Here is a 20,102-nt window from a genome sequence, read left to right on the forward strand (position 1 = left end):
AGAGAGAGAGAGAGAGAGAGAGAGAGAGAGAGAGACCGAGAGAGAGAGAGAGAGACCGAGAGAGAGAGAGAGAGAGAGAGAGAGAGAGAGAGAGGAGAGAGAGAGAGAGAGAGAGAGAGAGAGAGAGAGAGAGAGAGGGAGGGAGGGAGGGAAAAGAAGCGAGGGGGATTTGGTTGGAGTGTGAGTTGAGAAGTGCCTCGATTCTTGTAGAGTAAATTGAATGAAATGTTCACGAAAACTACAGGGAGATAACTTGGTAGTGTAGCTATTGAGTAACTTGTATTGTGGAGTCAACCATTTGCCACAGTGAGAAGGCTGCTCCAGAGTGGTGGAGGCTGCTGGCTAGGTGATGTGGCTCCTGACTAATGGTGATGTGGACAGTTAGATTCTGAATATTAAAGGATTTTTACTGTTCTAGGGAGAGACAATAGAGAGAGGAAGAGACAGAGAGAGGGAGAGGGAGAGACAAGGAGAGACAGGGAGAGACAAGAACGAGAGAGAGAGACAGGGGGAGACAGAGGGAGAGACAGAGACAAAGGTAGAACAGAATTTAGAGCTCCACACATTCACCCAGACTAGACAGTCCTACCTGCTATTAGAGCTCCACCCAGAGTAGACACTCCTACCTGCTATTAGAACACATTCACCCAGAGTAGACACTCCTACCTGCTATTAGAACACATTCACCCAGTGTAGACACTCCTACCTGCTATTAGAGCTCCACCCAGAGTAGACACTCCTACCTGCTATGAGAACACATTCACCCAGTGTAGACACTCCTACCTGCTATTAGAACACATTCACCCAGAGTAGACACTCCTACCTGCTATTAGAACACATTCACCCAGAGTAGACACTCCTACCTGCTATTAGAACACATTCACCCAGAGTAGACACTCCTACCTGCTATTAGAACACATTCACCCAGAGTAGACACTCCTACCTGCTATTAGAACACATTCACCCAGAGTAGACACTCCTACCTGCTATTAGAACACATTCACCCAGAGTAGACACTCCTACCTGCTATTAGAACACATTCACCCAGAGTAGACACTCCTACCTGCTATTAGAACACATTCACCCAGAGTAGACACTCCTACCTGCTATTAGAACACATTCACCCAGAGTAGACACTCCTACCTGCTATTAGAGCTCCACCCAGAGTAGACACTCCTACCTGCTATTAGAACACATTCACCCAGAGTAGACACTCCTACCTGCTATTAGAGCTCCACCCAGAGTAGACACTCCTACCTGCTATTAGAACACATTCACCCAGTGTAGACACTCCTACCTGCTATTAGAACACATTCACCCAGAGTAGACACTCCTACCTGCTATTAGAACACATTCACCCAGAGTAGACACTCCTACCTGCTATTAGAACACATTCACCCAGAGTAGACACTCCTACCTGCTATTAGAACACATTCACCCAGAGTAGACACTCCTACCTGCTATTAGAACACATTCACCCAGAGTAGACACTCCTACCTGCTATTAGAACACATTCACCCAGTGTAGACACTCCTACCTGCTATTAGAACACATTCACCCAGTGTAGACACTCCTACCTGCTATTAGAGCTCCACCCAGAGTAGACACTCCTACCTGCTACGAGAACACATTCACCCAGAGTAGACACTCCTACCTGCTATTAGAACACATTCACCCAGAGTAGACACTCCTTCCTGCTATTACAACACATTCACCCAGAGTAGACACTCCTACCTGCTATTAGAACACATTCACCCAGAGTAGACACTCCTACCTGCTATTAGAACACATTCACCCAGAGTAGACACTCCTACCTGCTATTAGAGCTCCACCCAGAGTAGACACTCCTACCTGCTATTAGAACACATTCACCCAGAGTAGACACTCCTACCTGCTATTAGAACACATTCACCCAGAGTAGACACTCCTACCTGCTATTAGAACACATTCACCCAGAGTAGACACTCCTACCTGCTATTAGAACACATTCACCCAGAGTAGACACTCCTACCTGCTATTAGAACACATTCACCCAGAGTAGACACTCCTACCTGCTATTAGAACACATTCACCCAGAGTAGACACTCCTACCTGCTATTAGAACACATTCACCCAGTGTAGACACTCCTACCTGCTATTAGAGCTTCCACCTGCTATGAGAACACATTCACCCAGAGTAGACACTCCTACCTGCTATTAGAACACATTCACCCTAGACACTCCTACCTGCTATTAGAACACATTCACCCAGAGTAGACACTCCTACCTGCTATTAGAACACATTCACCCAGAGTAGACACTCCTACCTGCTATTAGAACACATTCACCCAGAGTAGACACTCCTACCTGCTATTAGAACACATTCACCCAGAGTAGACACTCCTACCTGCTATTAGAACACATTCACCCAGAGTAGACACTCCTTCCTGCTATTAGAACACATTCACCCAGAGTAGACACTCCTACCTGCTATTAGAGCTCCACCCAGAGTAGACACTCCTACCTGCTATGAGAACACATTCACCCAGTGTAGACACTCCTACCTGCTATTAGAACACATTCACCCAGAGTAGACACTCCTACCTGCTATTAGAACACATTCACCCAGAGTAGACACTCCTACCTGCTATTAGAACACATTCATCAGTGTAGACACTCCTACCTGCTATTAGAACACATTCACCCAGAGACACTCCTACCTGCTATTAGACACATTCACCCTACACTCCTTCCTGCTATTAGAACACATTCACCCAGAGTAGACACTCCTTACCTGCTATTAGAACACATTCACCCAGAGTAGACACTCCTACCTGCTATTAGAACACATTCACCCAGAGTAGACACTCCTACCTGCTATTAGAACACATTCACCCAGAGTAGACACTCCTACCTGCTATTAGAACACATTCACCCAGAGTAGACACTCCTACCTGCTATTAGAACACATTCACCCAGAGTAGACACTCCTACCTGCTATTAGAACACATTCACCCAGAGTAGACACTCCTACCTGCTATTAGAACACATTCACCCAGACCTGTAGACACCCTGACACCTTACCTGCTATTAGAACACATTCACCCAGTGTAGACACTCCTACCTGCTATTAGAACACATTCACCCAGAGTAGACACTCCTACCTGCTATTAGAACACATTCACCCAGAGTAGACACTCCTACCTGCTATTAGAGCTCCACCCAGAGTAGACACTCCTACCTGCTATTAGAACACATTCACCCAGAGTAGACACTCCTTCCTTGGAATAGGTAACACAGAGAAGGGAGATCTTCTGGAACCCCTGAGGAATAACTCAACAGATTTACAAAAAAACTAAACAAAACAACAAGATAGGAGTCTCGTTGACCTGTCGTTTGTGAGATGAACTGTCATATAATAATATAACTTCTTGAGCATGTACTCAAGGATCTCCCATGTAAGGTAGACGGAGAAATCCTCATCTATCTGCTGATCAGTGATAGAACTGACAAAACTGTCATGCTCATTTTTCCATTCTTCTTTTGAATAGACGTAGATTCAAAGATGATCCTATTCAAGACGTATTCAAAGGGTGAAAGAGTTGGACCCCTTTACTTCTCTTCCATGGAACATGGTCTTCCTGTCTGTCCTTTTTGATAAGGGCCTCTGTTCTTCTTCTTCGTTGGAAATAACAGACTATTATAGGACAACTATTTGACTTGGTGACATTGTGTTATATGATTTCAGAAGATGGGTTCTGACCCCTTCAAGATCACCTGACCTGATTGGACCAACCGGATGTTGGAGGCGCCAACCGACGTCTCTGGCAGGGCAAAACCAGGAACTAAAACATCTTGATCCTCTAGAGGGACCTTTTTAAAGTCACCCCTCTCCCCCCCACTTCCTTCTGGTGGGGGGGAGGGCATAGCAGTTAGCCTATCACAGCTCAGGACTTGTCCCTTCAATAGCCAGTTAGCCTATCACAACCAGGTCTGGTCCCTTTGTTAGCAAGTTAGCCTATCACAGCTCAGGACTGGTCCCTTTGTTAGCCAGTTAGCCTATCACAACTCAGGACTGGTCCCTTTGTTAGCTTGTTAGCCTATCACAGCTCAGGACTGGTCCCTTTGTTAGCTTGTTAGCCTGTCACAGCTCAGGACTGGTCCCTTCATTAGCCTGTTAGCGTATTACCTGTGAGGATACTGAGACCAGGAACAGACCAGCATCATGGAGGCTAGTCAGGGTCACAGCCAGGGCAGCCCTGAGAGCACTAACCGGGCCGTGGAGTACCTCCTGGAGCTCAACAACATCATAGAGAGCCAGCAGAAGCTCCTGGACACCCAGAGGCACCGTATCGATGAGCTAGAGGTCCAGTTAGACCGCCTGGCCCAGGAGAATAAAGATCTACGCCTGGACCGCCAGCGACCTTTACCCCCTGAACCCCCACCACCACCCGGCCCCCCGCCACCACCTGCCAACAAAACTAGCCACACAGCCATACCCTCCGTACCAGTTCGCCCGGTTCAGACCAAGTCCTTTAGTAGTACCAGAACCAACACCACAGCCATACCCTCCGTACCAGTTCGCCCGGTTCAGACCCAGTCTTTTTATAGTACCAGTACCAACACTACAGCCATACCGGCCTCCGCACCCCAGGTACCTGTATGGGATAAACACACCCCTCAAACCCCCAAGACCCCCCACCGTATACCCCAAATCCCAAAACAAACCCCCGTCACCACCCAGACCCCCCGCACCCCCCAGACCCCTAAACGAACCCCCCACACCCCGCTGACCCGCACCATCTCGACCGGAACAGGGACCAGTTTCGTGGAGATGGAGAAGGAGAGATTAAACAGGTTGGAGAAAGAGAGGACAGAGAGACTTAATAGTTCCACCTTGGGGAATCCCACCAGCCACCCACACAGCCACAGACAGTAAGTCATTACGTTTATCTTTTAGTGTGTGTGTGTGTGTGTGTGTGTGTGTGTGTGTGTGTGTGTGTGTGTGTGTGTGTGTGTGTGTGTGTGTGTGTGTGGGTGTGTGTCTGTTACCTTTAAGACCACAGACAGTAAGTCATTACGTTTATCTTTTAGTGTGTGTGGGTGTGTGTGTGTGTGTGTGTGTGTGTGTGTGTGTGTGTGTGTGTGTGTGTGTGTGTGTGTGTGTGTGTGTGTGTGTGTGTGTGTGTGTGTGTGTGTGTGTGTGGGTGTGTGTGTGTGTGTAGGTGTGTGTGAGTAAGTGTTTATCTTTTGTGTGTGTGTGTGTAGGTGTGTGTTACCTTTAAGACCACAGACAGTAAGTCATTACGTTTATCTTTTAGTGTGTGTGTGTGTGTGTGTGTGTGTGTGTGTGTGTGTGTGTGTGTGTGTGTGTGTGTGTGTGTGTGTGTGTGTGTGTGTGTGTGTGTGTGTGTGTGCGTGTGCGCGTGTGCGTGTGTGTGTGTGTGTGTAGGTGTGTGTGTGTCACCTTTAAGACCACAGACTCTACTGCTAAACAGTTAGCATGGTGTTTCAAGCTACCTGCCAAAAGGTCACCTGTAAACACATGTTGATGCACGGACCTGTTTTCTGTTCGGTTACCTTCTTTAACGCTGTTTCAACGTTTGGTTTGTTAAAAGTGACACCTAAAAGCCTCTGTAAAATATATAATATATATAATACATATGTCATTTAGCAGACGCTTTTATCCAAAGCGACTTACAGTCATGTGTGCATACATTCTATGTATGGGTGGTCCCGGGAATCGAACCCACTACCCTGGCGTTACAAGCGCCATGCTCTACCAACTGAGCTACAGAAGGACCACAAAAATCATAGGAGGTCACAAACACCTTCCTGCTGTTCAGTCTGCAGTCTGCAGTGATCGGATAGATGCAACAAGAGGTTGGTACTGGTCCTTCTGTAGCTCAGTTGGTAGAGCATGGCGCTTGTAACGCCAAGGTAGTGGGTTCGATCCCCGGGACCACCCATACGTAGAATGTATGCACACATGACTGTAAGTCGCTTTGGATAAAAGCGTCTGCTAAATGGCATATATTATTATTATTATTATATTATAAAAACAACAATACTGCGGTAAGAGTTGGAGTTGAATCATTTTTTTCCCCCCGGAGCTATTGTTGTTTTTTAACAAATATTCCATCCCGAGAATAAATCACTTTTCTCCCGGGTAACTCGGTATCTCCTGTCAAAGTGTCATTTAAAAAGCATTATAAAACATATAAATATATATATATATATATAAATAGACCACTATCTGGATTTGATTAGAGCTTTGATAGAACATTCAAACCTGTTGTAACCTGAGTCTGATGAGACATATATTTAATACATGTAATGAGTCCAAGCAACAAAAAAAAAAGCCCAAATGATTGTGTTGTTATCCAATACGTACTGTAGCTAGCTATATGCTCTCTTGGGTAAATCAATGAAACGAGCTCCAGTAGGCTAATTGTTTTGAGTGTGAACTATATCACTGTACTGTATTGTGTTGTATAACTGGAATTATCCACTTGGTTCAAATCATGATAAATCAGACAGAGAACATGGGATTTTGGTGCAGCACATATGGCCTACAAAGTCACAAGTATAGGCTAGCGAATTCAATTAGCATTTTTTTAAAAAATATAATAGGTTCTATTTGTATAATTAGTAGGCTGCCATGTATATACATAATATTTCATATCTCCCCTGATGTTATTAGGTTCTATCTGTATAATTAGTAGGCTGACACGTACATACCCTTCATAATATCTCCCCTGATGTTATTAGCCTACTTCCTCTTTCTCTATTGTTGCTTCATTCCTTCCTCACTTTCAACAGTTACATGAAATACGTTTTGTTGTCCTTATCTTTCGTTGTCCTTATCTTTCGTTGTCCTTATCTTTCGTTGTCCTTATCTTTCGTTGTCCTTATCTTTCATTGTCCTTATCTTTTCGTTGTCCTTATCTTTCGTTGTCCTTATCTTTTCGTTGTCCTTATCTTTTCGTTGTCCTTATCTTTTCGTTGTCCTTATCTTTCGTTGTCCTTATCTTTCGTTGTCCTTATCTTTTCGTTGTCCTTATCTTTCGTTGTTGTCCTTATCTTTCCGTTGTCCTTATCTTTTAATTTGTCCTTATCTTTTCCTTATCTTTTGTTGTCCTTATCTTTTCGTTGTCCTTATCTTTTCGTTGTCCTTATCTTATCTTTCGTTGTCCTTATCTTTTCGTTGTCCTTATCTTTTCGTTGTCCTTATCTTTCATTGTCCTTATCTTTCCGCTGTCCTTATCTTTTCGTTGTCCTTATCTTTCGTTGTCCTTATCTTTCGTTGTCCTTATCTTTTCGTTGTCCTTATCTTTTCGTTGTCCTTATCTTTCATTGTCCTTATCTTTCCGTTGTCCTTATCTTTTCGTTGTCCTTATCTTTTCGTTGTCCTTATCTTTCGTTGTCCTTATCTTTCGTTGTCCTTATCTTTCATTGTCCTTATCTTTTCGTTGTCCTTATCTTTCGTTGTCCTTATCTTTCGTTGTCCTTATCTTTTCGTTGTCCTTATCTTTTCGTTGTCCTTATCTTTCATTGTCCTTATCTTTCCGTTGTCCTTATCTTTTCGTTGTCCTTATCTTTCATTGTCCTTATCTTTCGTTGTCCTTATCTTTTCGTTGTCCTTATCTTTTCGTTGTCCTTATCTTTCATTGTCCTTATCTTTCATTGTCCTTATCTTTCATTGTCCTTATCTTTCATTGTCCTTATCTTTCATTGTCCTTATCTTTCGTTGTCCTTATCTTTCATTGTCCTTATCTTTTCGTTGTCCTTATCTTTCATTGTCCTTATCTTTCATTGTCCTTATCTTTTCGTTGTCCTTATCTTTCATTGTCCTTATCTTTTCGTTGTCCTTATCTTTCGTTGTCCTTATCTTTTGTTGTCCTTATCTAATGACATCCAGGCTGCTGGATGCAGAAGGCTTTCCCTTCTCTTCACGAAGATTTATGGGTCTGAATAAATAACTACCATAGCTATAAACCGCCATCGCAGGTTCACTCTTCTTTCAAACTGCTCATCACTTCTATTGGCTGCTGTATTCAACATTCAGCAAACAAGAGCTTGCTTATCTCTTCTAATAGTCTATTGGTATAAGAAATGCGAGAACAAAAACATAATCTCCAGCAAGCTGTTCTAGTCTAGATTTTACTGCATGGGACTCCAAGAGCTAAGGAGAGGCCAGTGGAGCCTCAGGTGCTTTGGGTATTGTGCAAGAGACAGAAGATATAAGTTAGGGGCTTCTTAGGCATATATATATATATATATAAGAGGTAAGCTAGGACATCTATATATGGTTGAAGTCAGAAGTTTACATACACTTTAGCCAAATACAGTTTTTCATAATTCCTGACATTTAATCCTAGTAAAAATTCCCTGTCTTAGGTCAGTTAGGATCACTGCTTTATCTTAAGAATGTGAAATGTCAGAATAATAGTAGAGAGAATTATTTATTTCAGATTTGATTTCTTTCATCACATCCCCAGTGGGTCAGAAGTTTACATACACTCAATTAGTATTAGGTAGCATTGCCTTTAAATTGTATAACTTGGGTCAAATGTTTCGGGTTGCCTTCCACAAGCTTCTCACAATAAGTTGGGTGAATTTTGGCCCATTCCTCCTGACAGAGCTGGTGTAACTGTGTCAGGTTTGTAGGCCTCTTACAAAAAAGCACACACTTTTTCAGTTCTGCCCACAAATTTTCTATGGGATTGAGGTCAGGGCTTTCTGATGGCCACTCCATTACCTTGACTTTGTTGTCTTAAGCCATTTTGCCACAACTTTGGAAGTATGCTTGGCGTCATTGTTCATTTGGAAGACCCATTTGCATCCATTTGTGACCAAGCTTTAACTTCTTGACTAATGTTTTGAGATGTTGCTTCAATATATTCACAATATAGTCCTCCCTCATGATGCCATCTATTTTGTGAAGTGCACCAATCCCTCCTGCAACAAAGCACCCCCACAACATGATGCTGCCACCCCCGTGCTTCAAGGTTGGGATGGTGTTTTTCGGCTTGCAAGCCTCCCCCTTTTCCCTCCAAACATAACAATGGTCATTATGGCCAAACAGTTCTATTTTTTGTTTCATCAGACCAGAGGACATTTCTACCAAAAGTACAATCTTTGTCCCCATGTGCAGTTGTAAACCGTAGTCTGTATTTCTTATGGCGGTTTTCAAATGTTTAGGGCTATATATCAATCTCGAACAGGATGATTTATTTTGGATGCAATTTGAATGGAATTGATGGTGAGAGAGAAAAGGACTGTGACAGAGAGCTCGTGCGTGGACTGATTTAAAGCAACGATATTCGAGTGATAGACTGTTTTTAAACTCTGCAGCTGCAATTAAATAAAAAATATATATATTTACAATTAAAAAACAAGGTGACCCCTGACCCCCAGATGGATGATGGTAAATGAGACTCAATTCAGTCTCCAGCACTATGCTGCAGTAAATGTTTATTTCTTAATTGTTTTATTTAACCTTTATTTAACCAGGTAGCCAGGGTTGAGAACACCTTTATTTAACCAGGTAGGCTAGTTGAGAACACCTTTATTTAACCAGGTAGGCTAGTTGAGAACAAGTTCTCATTCACAATTGCGACCTGGTCAAGATAAAGCAAAGCAGTTCGACACATACAACGACACAGAGTTACACATGGAGTAAAACAAACATACAGTCAATAATACAGTAGAAAAATAAGTCTATATACAGTGTGTGCAAATGAGGTAGGATAAGAGAGGTCATGTAGGCCAACCTGTCATAAGAAAACAAGTTCCCATGATGAGATGATACAGTAAATCTACCAGCATTGTGAGCTGAGATGGGCTGTCAGTCTGAGATGGACTGTCAGTCTGAGATGGACTGTCAGTTAGATGGGCTGTCTGTCTGAGATGGGCTGTCTGTCTGAGATGGACTGTCAGTCTGAGATGGGCTGTCTGTCTGAGATGGGCTGTCAGTCTGAGATGGGTTGTCTGTCTGAGATGGGCTGTCTGTCTGAGATGGGTTGTCTGTCTGAGATGGGCTGTCTGTCTGAGATGGGCTGTCTGTCTGAGAAGGACTGTCTGTCTGAGATGGGCTGTCTGTCTGAGATGGACTGTCAGTTAGATGGGCTGTCTGTCTGAGAAGGACTGTCTGTCTGAGATGGACTGTCAGTTAGATGGGCTGTCAGTCTGAGAAGGACTGTCTGTCTGAGATGGGCTGTCTGTCTGAGATGGGCTGTCAGTCTGAGAAGGACTGTCTGTCTGAGATGGGCTGTCTGTCTGAGATGGGCTGTCAGTCTGAGAAGGACTGTCTGTCTGAGATGGGCTGTCTGTCTGAGATGGGCTGTCTGTCTGAGATGGACTGTCAGTCTGAGATGGGCTGTCTGTCTGAGATGGGCTGTCTGTCTGAGATGGGCTGTCAGTCTGAGATGGACTGTCAGTCTGAGATGGACTGTCTGTCTGAGATGGGCTGTCTGTCTGAGATGGGCTGTCTGTCTGAGATGGGCTGTCTGTCTGAGATGGGCTGTCAGTCTGAGATGGGCTGTCTGTCTGAGATGGGCTGTCAGTCTGAGATGGGCTGTCTGTCTGAGATGGGCTGTCTGTCTGAGATGGGCTGTCTGTCTGAGATGGGCTGTCAGTCTGAGATGGGCTGTCAGTCTGAGATGGGCTGTCTGTCTGAGATGGACTGTCTGTCTGAGATGGGCTGTCTGTCTGAGATGGGCTGTCTGTCTGAGATGGGCTGTCTGTCTGAGATGGGCTGTCTGTCTGAGATGGACTGTCTGTCTGAGATGGGCTGTCTGTCTGAGATGGGCTGTCTGTCTGAGATGGGCTGTCTGTCTGAGATGGACTGTCTGTCTGAGATGGGCTGTCTGTCTGAGATGGACTGTCAGTCTGAGATGGGCTGTCAGTCTGAGATGGGCTGTCTGTCTGAGAAGGACTGTCTGTCTGAGATGGGCTGTCAGTCTGAGATGGACTGTCTGTCTGAGATGGGCTGTCTGTCTGAGATGGACTGTCAGTCTGAGAAGGGCTGTCAGTCTGAGATGGGCTGTCTGTCTGAGAAGGACTGTCTGTCTGAGATGGGCTGTCAGTCTGAGATGGGCTGTCAGTCTGAGATGGACTGTCAGTCTGAGATGGGCTGTCTGTCTGAGATAGGCTGTCAGTCTGAGATGGGCTGTCAGTCTGAGATGGACTGTCAGTCTGAGATGGGCTGTCAGTCTGAGATGGGCTGTCTGTCTGAGATGGGCTGTCAGTTTGAGATGGACTGTCAGTCTGAGATGGGCTGTCTGTCTGAGATGGACTGTCAGTCTGAGATGGGCTGTCAGTCTGAGATGGGCTGTGTCTGAGATGGACTGTCTGTCTGAGATGGGCTGTCTGTCTGAGATGGACTGTCTGTCTGAGATGGGCTGTCTGTCTGAGATGGACTGTCTGTCTGAGATGGACTGTCAGTCTGAGAAGGGCTGTCAGTCTGAGATGGGCTGTCTGTCTGAGAAGGACTGTCTGTCTGAGATGGGCTGTCAGTCTGAGATGGACTGTCTGTCTGAGATGGGCTGTCTGTCTGAGATGGACTGTCAGTCTGAGAAGGGCTGTCAGTCTGAGATGGGCTGTCTGTCTGAGAAGGACTGTCTGTCTGAGATGGGCTGTCAGTCTGAGATGGGCTGTCTGTCTGAGATGGCCTGTCTGTCTGAGATGGGCTGTCTGTCTGAGATGGGCTGTCAGTCTGAGATGGACTGTCAGTCTGAGATGGGCTGTCTGTCTGAGATAGGCTGTCATTCTGAGATGGGCTGTCAGTCTGAGATGGACTGTCAGTCTGAGATGGGCTGTCTGTCTGAGATGGGCTGTCAGTCTGAGATGGACTGTCAGTCTGAGATGGACTGTCTGTCTGAGATGGACTGTCAGTCTGAGATGGGCTGTCAGTCTGAGATGGGCTGTCAGTCTGAGAAGGACTGTCTGTCTGAGATGGGCTGTCTGTCTGAGATGGGCTGTCAGTCTGAGATGGGCTGTCTGTCTGAGATGGCCTGTCTGTCTGAGATGGGCTGTCTGTCTGAGATGGGCTGTCAGTCTGAGATGGACTGTCAGTCTGAGATGGGCTGTCAGTCTGAGATGGCCTGTCTGTCTGAGATGGGCTGTCTGTCTGAGATGGGCTGTCAGTCTGAGATGGGCTGTCTGTCTGAGATGGGCTGTCAGTCTGAGATGGGCTGTCTGTCTGAGATGGACTGTCAGTCTGAGATGGGCTGTCTGTCTGAGATGGACTGTCAGTCAGATGGACTGTCTGTCTGAGATGGGCTGTCAGTCTTTGATGGGCTGTATGTCTGAGATGGGCTGTCTGTCTGAGATGGGCTGTCTGTCTGAGATGGCCTGTCTGTCTGAGATGGACTGTCAGTTAGATGGGCTGTCAGTCTGAGATGGGCTGTCTGTCTGAGATGGGCTGTCTGTCTGAGATGGACTGTCAGTCTGAGATGGGCTGTCTGTCTGAGATGGGCTGTCTGTCTGAGATGGACTGTCTGTCTGAGATGGGCTGTCTGTCTGAGATGGACTGTCTGTCTGAGATGGACTGTCAGTCTGAGATGGGCTGTCTGTCTGAGATGGACTGTCTGTCTGAGATGGGCTGTCTGTCTGAGATGGACTGTCTGTCTGAGATGGGCTGTCTGTCTGAGATGGACTGTCTGTCTGAGATGGACTGTCTGTCTGAGATGGGCTGTCTGTCTGAGATGGACTGTCAGTCTGAGATGGGCTGTCTGTCTGAGATGGGCTGTCAGTCTGAGATGGACTGTAAGTCTGAGATGGGCTGTAAGTCTGAGATGGACTGTCTGTCTGAAATGGGCTGTCAGTCTGAGATGGACTGTCAGTCTGAGATGGCCTGTCAGTCTGAGATGGACTGTAAGTCTGAGATCGACTGTCAGTCTGAGATGGGCTGTCTGTCTGAGATGGGCTGTCTGTCTGAGATGGACTGTCTGTCTGAGATGGGCTGTCTGTCTGAGATGGACTGTCTGTCTGAGATGGGCTGTCTGTCTCCACCCTGAGCATTGATGATTCATTATGCAAATTGATTGTCTTCTGTTCATATAAATAATTTATTATATATTATATTATATATTATAATTGACTGGTTTCTCAGTAATTTATGCAGAAAAAAGGGAGTGGTTTTGGGCGGTAAATCTCGAGTTCCCGCCATTCAACCCAAGTCAGAACAAACGTAGCTATACAGCCTCGTGTAATGAGCACGATAGGAGACAGAGAGCTGGTTTCAAGCGCAGGGCGCAGCAGTTGTTTATTTGTAAAGGACCACAGGAGGAGGCAGGTAGCTGGGTCCAGGGGCAGGTAGCTGGGTCCAGGGGCAGGAAGCTGGGTCCAGGGGCAGGTAGCTGGGTCCAGGGGCAGGAAGCTGGGTCCAGGGGCAGGAAGCTGGGTCCAGGGGCAGGTAGCTGGGTCCAGGGGCAGGAAGCTGGGTCCAGGGGCAGGTAGCTGGGTCCAGGGGCAGGTAGCTGGGTCCAGGGGCAGGAAGCTGGGTCCAGGGGCAGGAAGCTGGGTCCAGGGGCAGGTAGCTGGGTCCAGGGGCAGGTAGCTGGGTCCAGGGGCAGGTAGCTGGGTCCAGGGGCAGGCAGAAGGTCATAAACAGGAGGAGGCAGGTAGCTGGGTCCAGGGGCAGGCAGAAGGTCATACACAGGAGGAGGCAGGTAGCTGGGTCCAGGGGCAGGCAGAAGGTCATACACAGGAGGAGGCGGGTAGCTGGGTCCAGGGCAGGCAGAAGGTCATACACAGGAGGAGACAGGTGGCTGGGTCCAGGGGCAGGCAGAAGGTCATACACAGGAGGAGGCAGGTAGCTGGGTCCAGGGGCAGGCAGAAGGTCATACACAGGAGGAGGCAGGTAGCTGGGTCCAGGGCAGGCAGAAGGTCATACACAGGAGGAGGCAGGTAGCTGGGTCCAGGGCAGGCAGAAGGTCATACACAGGATCAGGCAGGTAGCTGGGTCCAGGGGCAGGTAGCTGGGTCCAGGGGCAGGAAGCTGGGTCCAGGGGCAGGTAGCTGGGTCCAGGGGCAGGAAGCTGGGTCCAGGGGCAGGAAGCTGGGTCCAGGGGCAGGAAGCTGGGTCCAGGGGCAGGAAGCTGGGTCCAGGGGCAGGTAGCTGGGTCCAGGGGCAGGTAGCTGGGTCCAGGGGCAGCTGGGTAGCTGGGTCCAGGGGCAGGCAGAAGGTCATACACAGGAGGAGGCAGGTAGCTGGGTCCAGGGGCAGGCAGAAGGTCATACACAGGAGGAGGCAGGTAGCTGGGTCCAGGGGCAGGCAGAAGGTCATACACAGGAGGAGGCAGGTAGCTGGGTCCAGGGCAGGCAGAAGGTCATACACAGGAGGAGACAGGTGGCTGGGTCCAGGGGCAGGCAGAAGGTCATACACAGGAGGAGGCAGGTAGCTGGGTCCAGGGGCAGGCAGAAGGTCATACACAGGAGGAGGCAGGTAGCTGGGTCCAGGGCAGGCAGAAGGTCATACACAGGAGGAGGCAGGTAGCTGGGTCCAGGGCAGGCAGAAGGTCATACACATTTACATTTACATTACATTTAAGTCATTTAGCAGACGCTCTTATCCAGAGCGACTTACAAATTGGTGCATTCACCTTATGACATCCAGTAGAACAGTCACTTTACAATAGTGCATCTAAATCTTAAAGGGGGGTGAGAAGGATTACTTATCCTATCCTAGGTATTCCTTAAAGAGGTGGGGTTTCAGGTGTCTCCGGAAGGTGGTGATTGACTCCGCTGTCCTGGCGTCGTGAGGGAGTTTGTTCCACCATTGGGGGGCCAGAGCAACGAACAGTTTTGACTGGGCTGAGCGGGAACTGTACTTCCTCAGTGGTAGGGAGGCGAGCAGGCCAGAGGTGGATGAACGCAGTGCCCTTGTTTGGGTGTAGGGCCTGATCAGAGCCTGGAGGTACTGAGGTGCCGTTCCCCTCACAGCTCCGTAGGCAAGCACCATGGTCTTGTAGCGGATGCGAGCTTCAACTGGAAGCCAGTGGAGAGAGCGGAGGAGCGGGGTGACGTGAGAGAACTTGGGAAGGTTGAACACCAGACGGGCTGCAGCGTTCTGGATGAGTTGTAGGGGTTTAATGGCACAGGCAGGGAGCCCAGCCAACAGCGAGTTGCAGTAATCCAGACGGGAGATGACAAGTGCCTGGATTAGGACCTGCGCCGCTTCCTGTGTGAGGCAGGGTCGTACTCTGCAGATGTTGTAGAGCATGAACCTACAGGAACGGGCCACCGCCTTGATGTTAGTTGAGAACGACAGGGTGTTGTCCAGGATCACGCCAAGGTTCTTAGCGCTCTGGGAGGAGGACACAATGGAGTTGTCAACCGTGATGGCGAGATCATGGAACGGGCAGTCCTTCCCGGGAGGAAGAGCAGCTCCGTCTTGCCGAGGTTCAGCTTGAGGTGGTGATCCGTCATCCACACTGATATGTCTGCCAGACATGCAGAGATGCGATTCGCCACCTGGTCATCAGAAGGGGAAAGGAGAAGATTAATTGTGTGTCGTCTGCATAGCAATGATAGGAGAGACCATGTGAGGTTATGACAGAGCCAAGTGACTTGGTGTATAGCGAGAATAGGAGAGGGCCTAGAACAGAGCCCTGGGGACACCAGTGGTGAGAGCGCGTGGTGAGGAGACAGATTCTCGCCACGCCACCTGGTAGGAGCGACCTGTCAGGTAGGACGCAATCCAAGCGTGGGCCGCGCCGGAGATGCCCAACCCGGAGAGGGTGGAGAGGAGGATCTTATGGTTCACAGTATCGAAGGCAGCCGATAGGTCTAGAAGGATGAGAGCAGAGGAGAGACAGTTAGCTTTAGCAGTGCGGAGCGCCTCCGTGATGCAGAGAAGAGCAGTCTCAGTTGAATGACTAGTCTTGAAACCTGACTGATTTGGATCAAGAAGGTCATTCAGAGAGAGAGATAGCGGGAGAGCTGGCCAAGGACGGCACGTTCAAGAGTTTTGGAGAGAAAAGAAAGAAGGGATACTGGTCTGTAGTTGTTGACATCGGAGGGATCGAGTGTAGGTTTTTTCAGAAGGGTGCAACTCTCGCTCTCTTGAAGACGGAAGGGACGTAGCCAGCGGTCAGGGATGAGTTGATGAGCGAGGTGAGGTAAGGGAGAAGGTCTCCGGAAATGGTCTGGAGAAGAGAGGAGGGGATAGGGTCAAGCGGGCAGGTTGTTGGGCGGCCGGCCGTCACAAGACGCAAGATTTCATCTGGAGAGAGAGGGAGAAAGAGGTCAGAGCACAGGGTAGGGCAGTGTGAGCAGAACCAGCGGTGCCGCTTGACTTAGCAAACGAGGATCGGATGTCGTCGACCTTCTTTTCAAAATGGTTGACGAAGTCATCTGCAGAGAGGGAGGAGGGGGGAGGGGAGGAGGATTCAGGAGGGAGGAGAAGGTGGCAAAGAGCTTCCTAGGGTTAGAGGCAGATGCTTGGAATTTAGAGTGGTAGAAAATGGCTTTAGCAGCAGAGACAGAGGAGGAAAATGTAGAGAGGAGGGAGTGAAAGGATGCCAGGTCCGCAGGGAGGCGAGTTTTCCTCCATTTCCGCTCGGCTGCCCGGAGCCCTGTTCTGTGAGCTCGCAATGAGTCGTCGAGCCACGGGGCGGGAGGGAGGACCGAGCCGGCCTGGAGGATAGGGGACATAGAGAGTCAAAGGATGCAGAAAGGGAGGAGAGGAGGGTTGAGGAGGCAGAATCAGGAGATAGGTTGGAGAAGGTTTGAGCAGAGGGAAGAGATGATAGGATGGAAGAGGAGAGAGTAGCGGGGGAGAGAGAGCGAAGGTTGGGACGGCGCGATACCATCCAGTAGGGGCAGTGTGGGAGGTGTTGGATGAGAGCGAGAGGGAAAAGGATACAAGGTAGTGGTCGGAGACTTGGAGGAGTTGCAATGAGGTTAGTGGAAGAACAGCATCTAGTAAAGATGAGGTCGAGCGTATTGCCTGCCTTGTGAGTAGGGGGAAGGTGAGAGGGTGAGGTCAAAAGAGGAGAGGAGTGGAAAGAAGGAGGCAGAGAGGAATGAGTCAAAGGTAGACGTGGGGAGGTTAAAGTCGCCCAGCACTGTGGGAGGTGAGCCGTCCTCAGGAAAGGAGCTTATCAAGGCATCAAGCTCATTGATGAACTCTCCGAGGGAACCTGGAGGGCGATAAATGATAAGGATGTTAAGCTTGAAAGGGCTGGTAACTGTGACAGCATGGAATTCAAAGGAGGCGATAGACAGATGGGTAAGGGGAGAAAGAGAGAATGACCACTTGGGAGAGATGAGGATCCCGGTGCCACCACCCCGCTGACCAGAAGCTCTCGGGGTGTGCGAGAACACGTGGGCGGACGAAGAGAGAGCAGTAGGAGTAGCAGTGTTGTCTGTGGTGATCCATGTTTCCGTCAGTGCCAAGAAGTCGAGGGACTGGAGGGAGGCATAGGCTGAGATGAACTCTGCCTTGTTGGCCGCAGATCGGCAGTTCCAGAGGCTACCGGAGACCTGGAACTCCACGTGGGTTGTGCGCGCTGGGACCACCAGATTAGGGTGGCCGCGGCCACGCGGTGTGGAGCGTTTGTATGGTCTGTGCAGAGAGGAGAGAACAGGGATAGACAGACACATAGTTGACAGGCTACAGAAGAGGCTACGCTAATGCAAAGGAGATTGGAATGACAAGTGGACTACACGTCTCGAATGTTCAGAAAGTTAAGCTTACGTAGCAAGAATCTTATTGACTAAAATTCTTAAAATGATACAGTACTGCTGAAGTAGGCTAGCTGGCAGTGGCTGTGTTGTTGACACTACACTAATCAAGTCGTTCCGTTGAGTGTAATAGTTTCTGCAGTGCTGCTATTCGGGGCTAGCTGGCTAGCTAGCAGTGTTGTTTACGTTACGTTGCGTTAAAAGAACAACAATAGCTGGCTAGCTAACCTAGAAAATCGCTCTAGACTACACAATTATCTTTGATACAAAGACGGCTATGTAGCTAGCTATGTAGCTAGCTACGATCAAACAAATCAAACCGTTGTACTGTAATGAAATTAAATGAAAATGTGATACTACCTGTGAATGCGACCGGGTTGTTGAGTCCTATTCGGTAGACGTTGGCTAGCTGTTGGCTAGCTGTCGGCTAGCTGTTGGCTAGTTGTTGGCTAGTTGTTGGCTAGCTAGCAGAGTCTCCTACGTTAAGGACGACAAATAGCTGGCTAGCTAACCTCGGTAAATTAAGATAAGATAATCACTCTAAGACTACACACTCTAAACTACACAATTATCTTGGATACGAAGACAGCAAAGACAGCTATGTAGCTAGCTAACACTACACTAATCAAGACGTTCAGTTGAGTGTAATAGTTACTACAGTGCTGCTAATCGGTGGGCGTTTGCTAGCTGGCTCGCTGGCTAGCTGCTGGGAAAATAGCAGTGAAGGCTACGTTAGGATGACGAAATACGATAATTATGCAATTATCTTTGATACAAAGACGGCTATGTAGCTAGCTAAGAAGAAATTGCTAAGATTAGACAAATCAAACCGTTGTACTATAATGAAATGTAATGAAATGTAATGAGAAAGTTATAATACCTGCGGAGCGAAGTGCCGATGCGACCGCTCGCTCCAACCCAGAAGTGTATACACAGGAGGAGGCAGGTAGCTGGGTCCAGGGCAGGCAGAAGGTCATACACAGGAGGAGGCAGGTAGCTGGGTCCAGGGGCAGGCAGAAGGTCATACACAGGAGGAGGCAGGTAGCTGGGTCCAGGGGCAGGCAGAAGATCATACACAGGAGGAGGCAGGTAGCTGGGTCCAGGGGCAGGCAGAAGGTCATACACAGGAGGAGGCAGGTAGCTGGGTCCAGGGGCAGGCAGAAGGTCATACACAGGAGGAGGCAGGTAGCTGGGTCCAGGGGCAGGCAGAAGGTCACACACAGGAGGAGGCAGGTAGCTGGGTCCAGGGGCAGGCAGACGGTCATACACAGGAGGAGGCAGGTAGCTGGGTCCAGGGCAGGCAGAAGGTCATACACAGGAGGAGGCAGGTAGCTGGGTCCAGGGGCAGGCAGAAGGTCATACACAGGAGGAGGCAGGTAGCTGGGTCCAGAGGCAGGCAGAAGGTCATACACAGGAGGAGGCAGGTAGCTGGGTCCAGGGGCAGGCAGAAGATCATACACAGGAGGAGGCAGGTAGCTGTGTCCAGGGGCAGGTAGCTGGGTCCAGGGGCAGGTAGCTGGGTCCAGGGGCAGGCAGAAGGTCATACACAGGAGGAGGCAGGTAGCTGGGTCCAGGGGCAGGTAGCTGGGTCCAGGGGCAGGCAGAAGGTCATACACAGGGCGTGGGAGTGGTGGTGGTGGGAATTCAAGTGATTGAGGATTTGGAGAGTGAGCTGCGTTCAGGGGATCTACGTGTTTGAGAGTGTGAGTTGGAAGCAGACGTTACAGTGACATGTCTCCTGGTGTAGATCACCATGTTGTTTGTGCAACGATATTTTCTAAATCAGAAAAAGAACAGGCCAATCATGAACATGTCAGCTGAGCTAACTATATGAGGTAATGTAACATCTAAATAGGGTCCCCTGGAAACACTGACTAACACACTTTGGTTCCTAACCTGTCAATAATTCCTGCCTGGTTTATTAATTCGTTGTCATGTCAAACAACAATGTTTTCAACTGTGAATTTGAATAATCATTCTATTTTCATGATTCTGACAATTCCCAATTATCTAAAGCCTAAATGTTTTGCCCATATCACTTATCATGTACAGGTATGTGTTGCCACCCCAGGGTCATGAACTACTACCTGAACTACTAACTACTACTAACTACTACTAACTACTACTAACTACTCATAAAACGTACCGAGAACTTGTATTATTCAAAAACATTTTAAAAAAAAACGTAAAATCATCAAAGATATTGTGATATGATATATCACAATGTTATATATTTTGAAGTACTGTGTGCCTGTCAGAAGACTGGTCATTACATTGTAGTCATTTATCAGACACTCTTATCCAGAGCAACTATGGTTAAGTGCCTTGCTCAAGGGCACATTGACAGATTTATTTATCTTCACCTTGTTGGCTCGGGGATTCGAACCAGCGACCATTAGGTTACTGGTCCATCGCTCTAACAGCTGGGT

General features: G+C 48.2%; 1 protein-coding gene and 1 long non-coding RNA gene across 45 annotated transcripts in view; one reads left to right on the top strand and one right to left on the bottom strand.

Annotated features, from left to right (window-relative positions):
* LOC127913101 (putative uncharacterized protein DDB_G0290521) overlaps positions 1-20,102 on the top strand; it is a 113,903-nt gene that overhangs the window by 1,345 nt on the left and 92,456 nt on the right. For all 37 annotated transcript variants that reach the window (XM_052484441.1, XM_052484443.1, XM_052484444.1 and 34 more), the window contains exon 3: positions 3,728-4,914. In XM_052484441.1, the coding sequence (XP_052340401.1) occupies positions 4,205-4,914 (710 nt within the window). In that variant the 5' untranslated portion in view covers positions 3,728-4,204. The remainder of the gene's footprint in view (positions 1-3,727; positions 4,915-20,102) is intronic.
* On the bottom strand, positions 179-3,697 carry LOC127913104 (uncharacterized). 8 transcript variants are annotated; one of them, XR_008084741.1, is made up of 6 exons: positions 2,774-3,032; positions 2,544-2,623; positions 2,227-2,426; positions 1,655-1,694; positions 1,298-1,497; positions 179-1,257 (listed from the first exon to the last, which is right to left on the bottom strand). It is a non-coding gene; the product is annotated as an uncharacterized LOC127913104 (long non-coding RNA). The 8 variants fall into 8 exon arrangements; XR_008084742.1 differs by lacking the exons at positions 2,544-2,623; positions 2,774-3,032 and adding an exon at positions 3,104-3,697 and having other exon boundaries at positions 2,267-2,466; XR_008084740.1 differs by lacking the exons at positions 2,544-2,623; positions 2,774-3,032 and adding an exon at positions 3,104-3,697 and having other exon boundaries at positions 1,378-1,497; positions 2,227-2,466.

The sequence above is a fragment of the Oncorhynchus keta genome, chromosome 28, assembly GCF_023373465.1.
Source record: "Oncorhynchus keta strain PuntledgeMale-10-30-2019 chromosome 28, Oket_V2, whole genome shotgun sequence".
Lineage (NCBI taxonomy): Eukaryota > Metazoa > Chordata > Actinopteri > Salmoniformes > Salmonidae > Oncorhynchus > Oncorhynchus keta.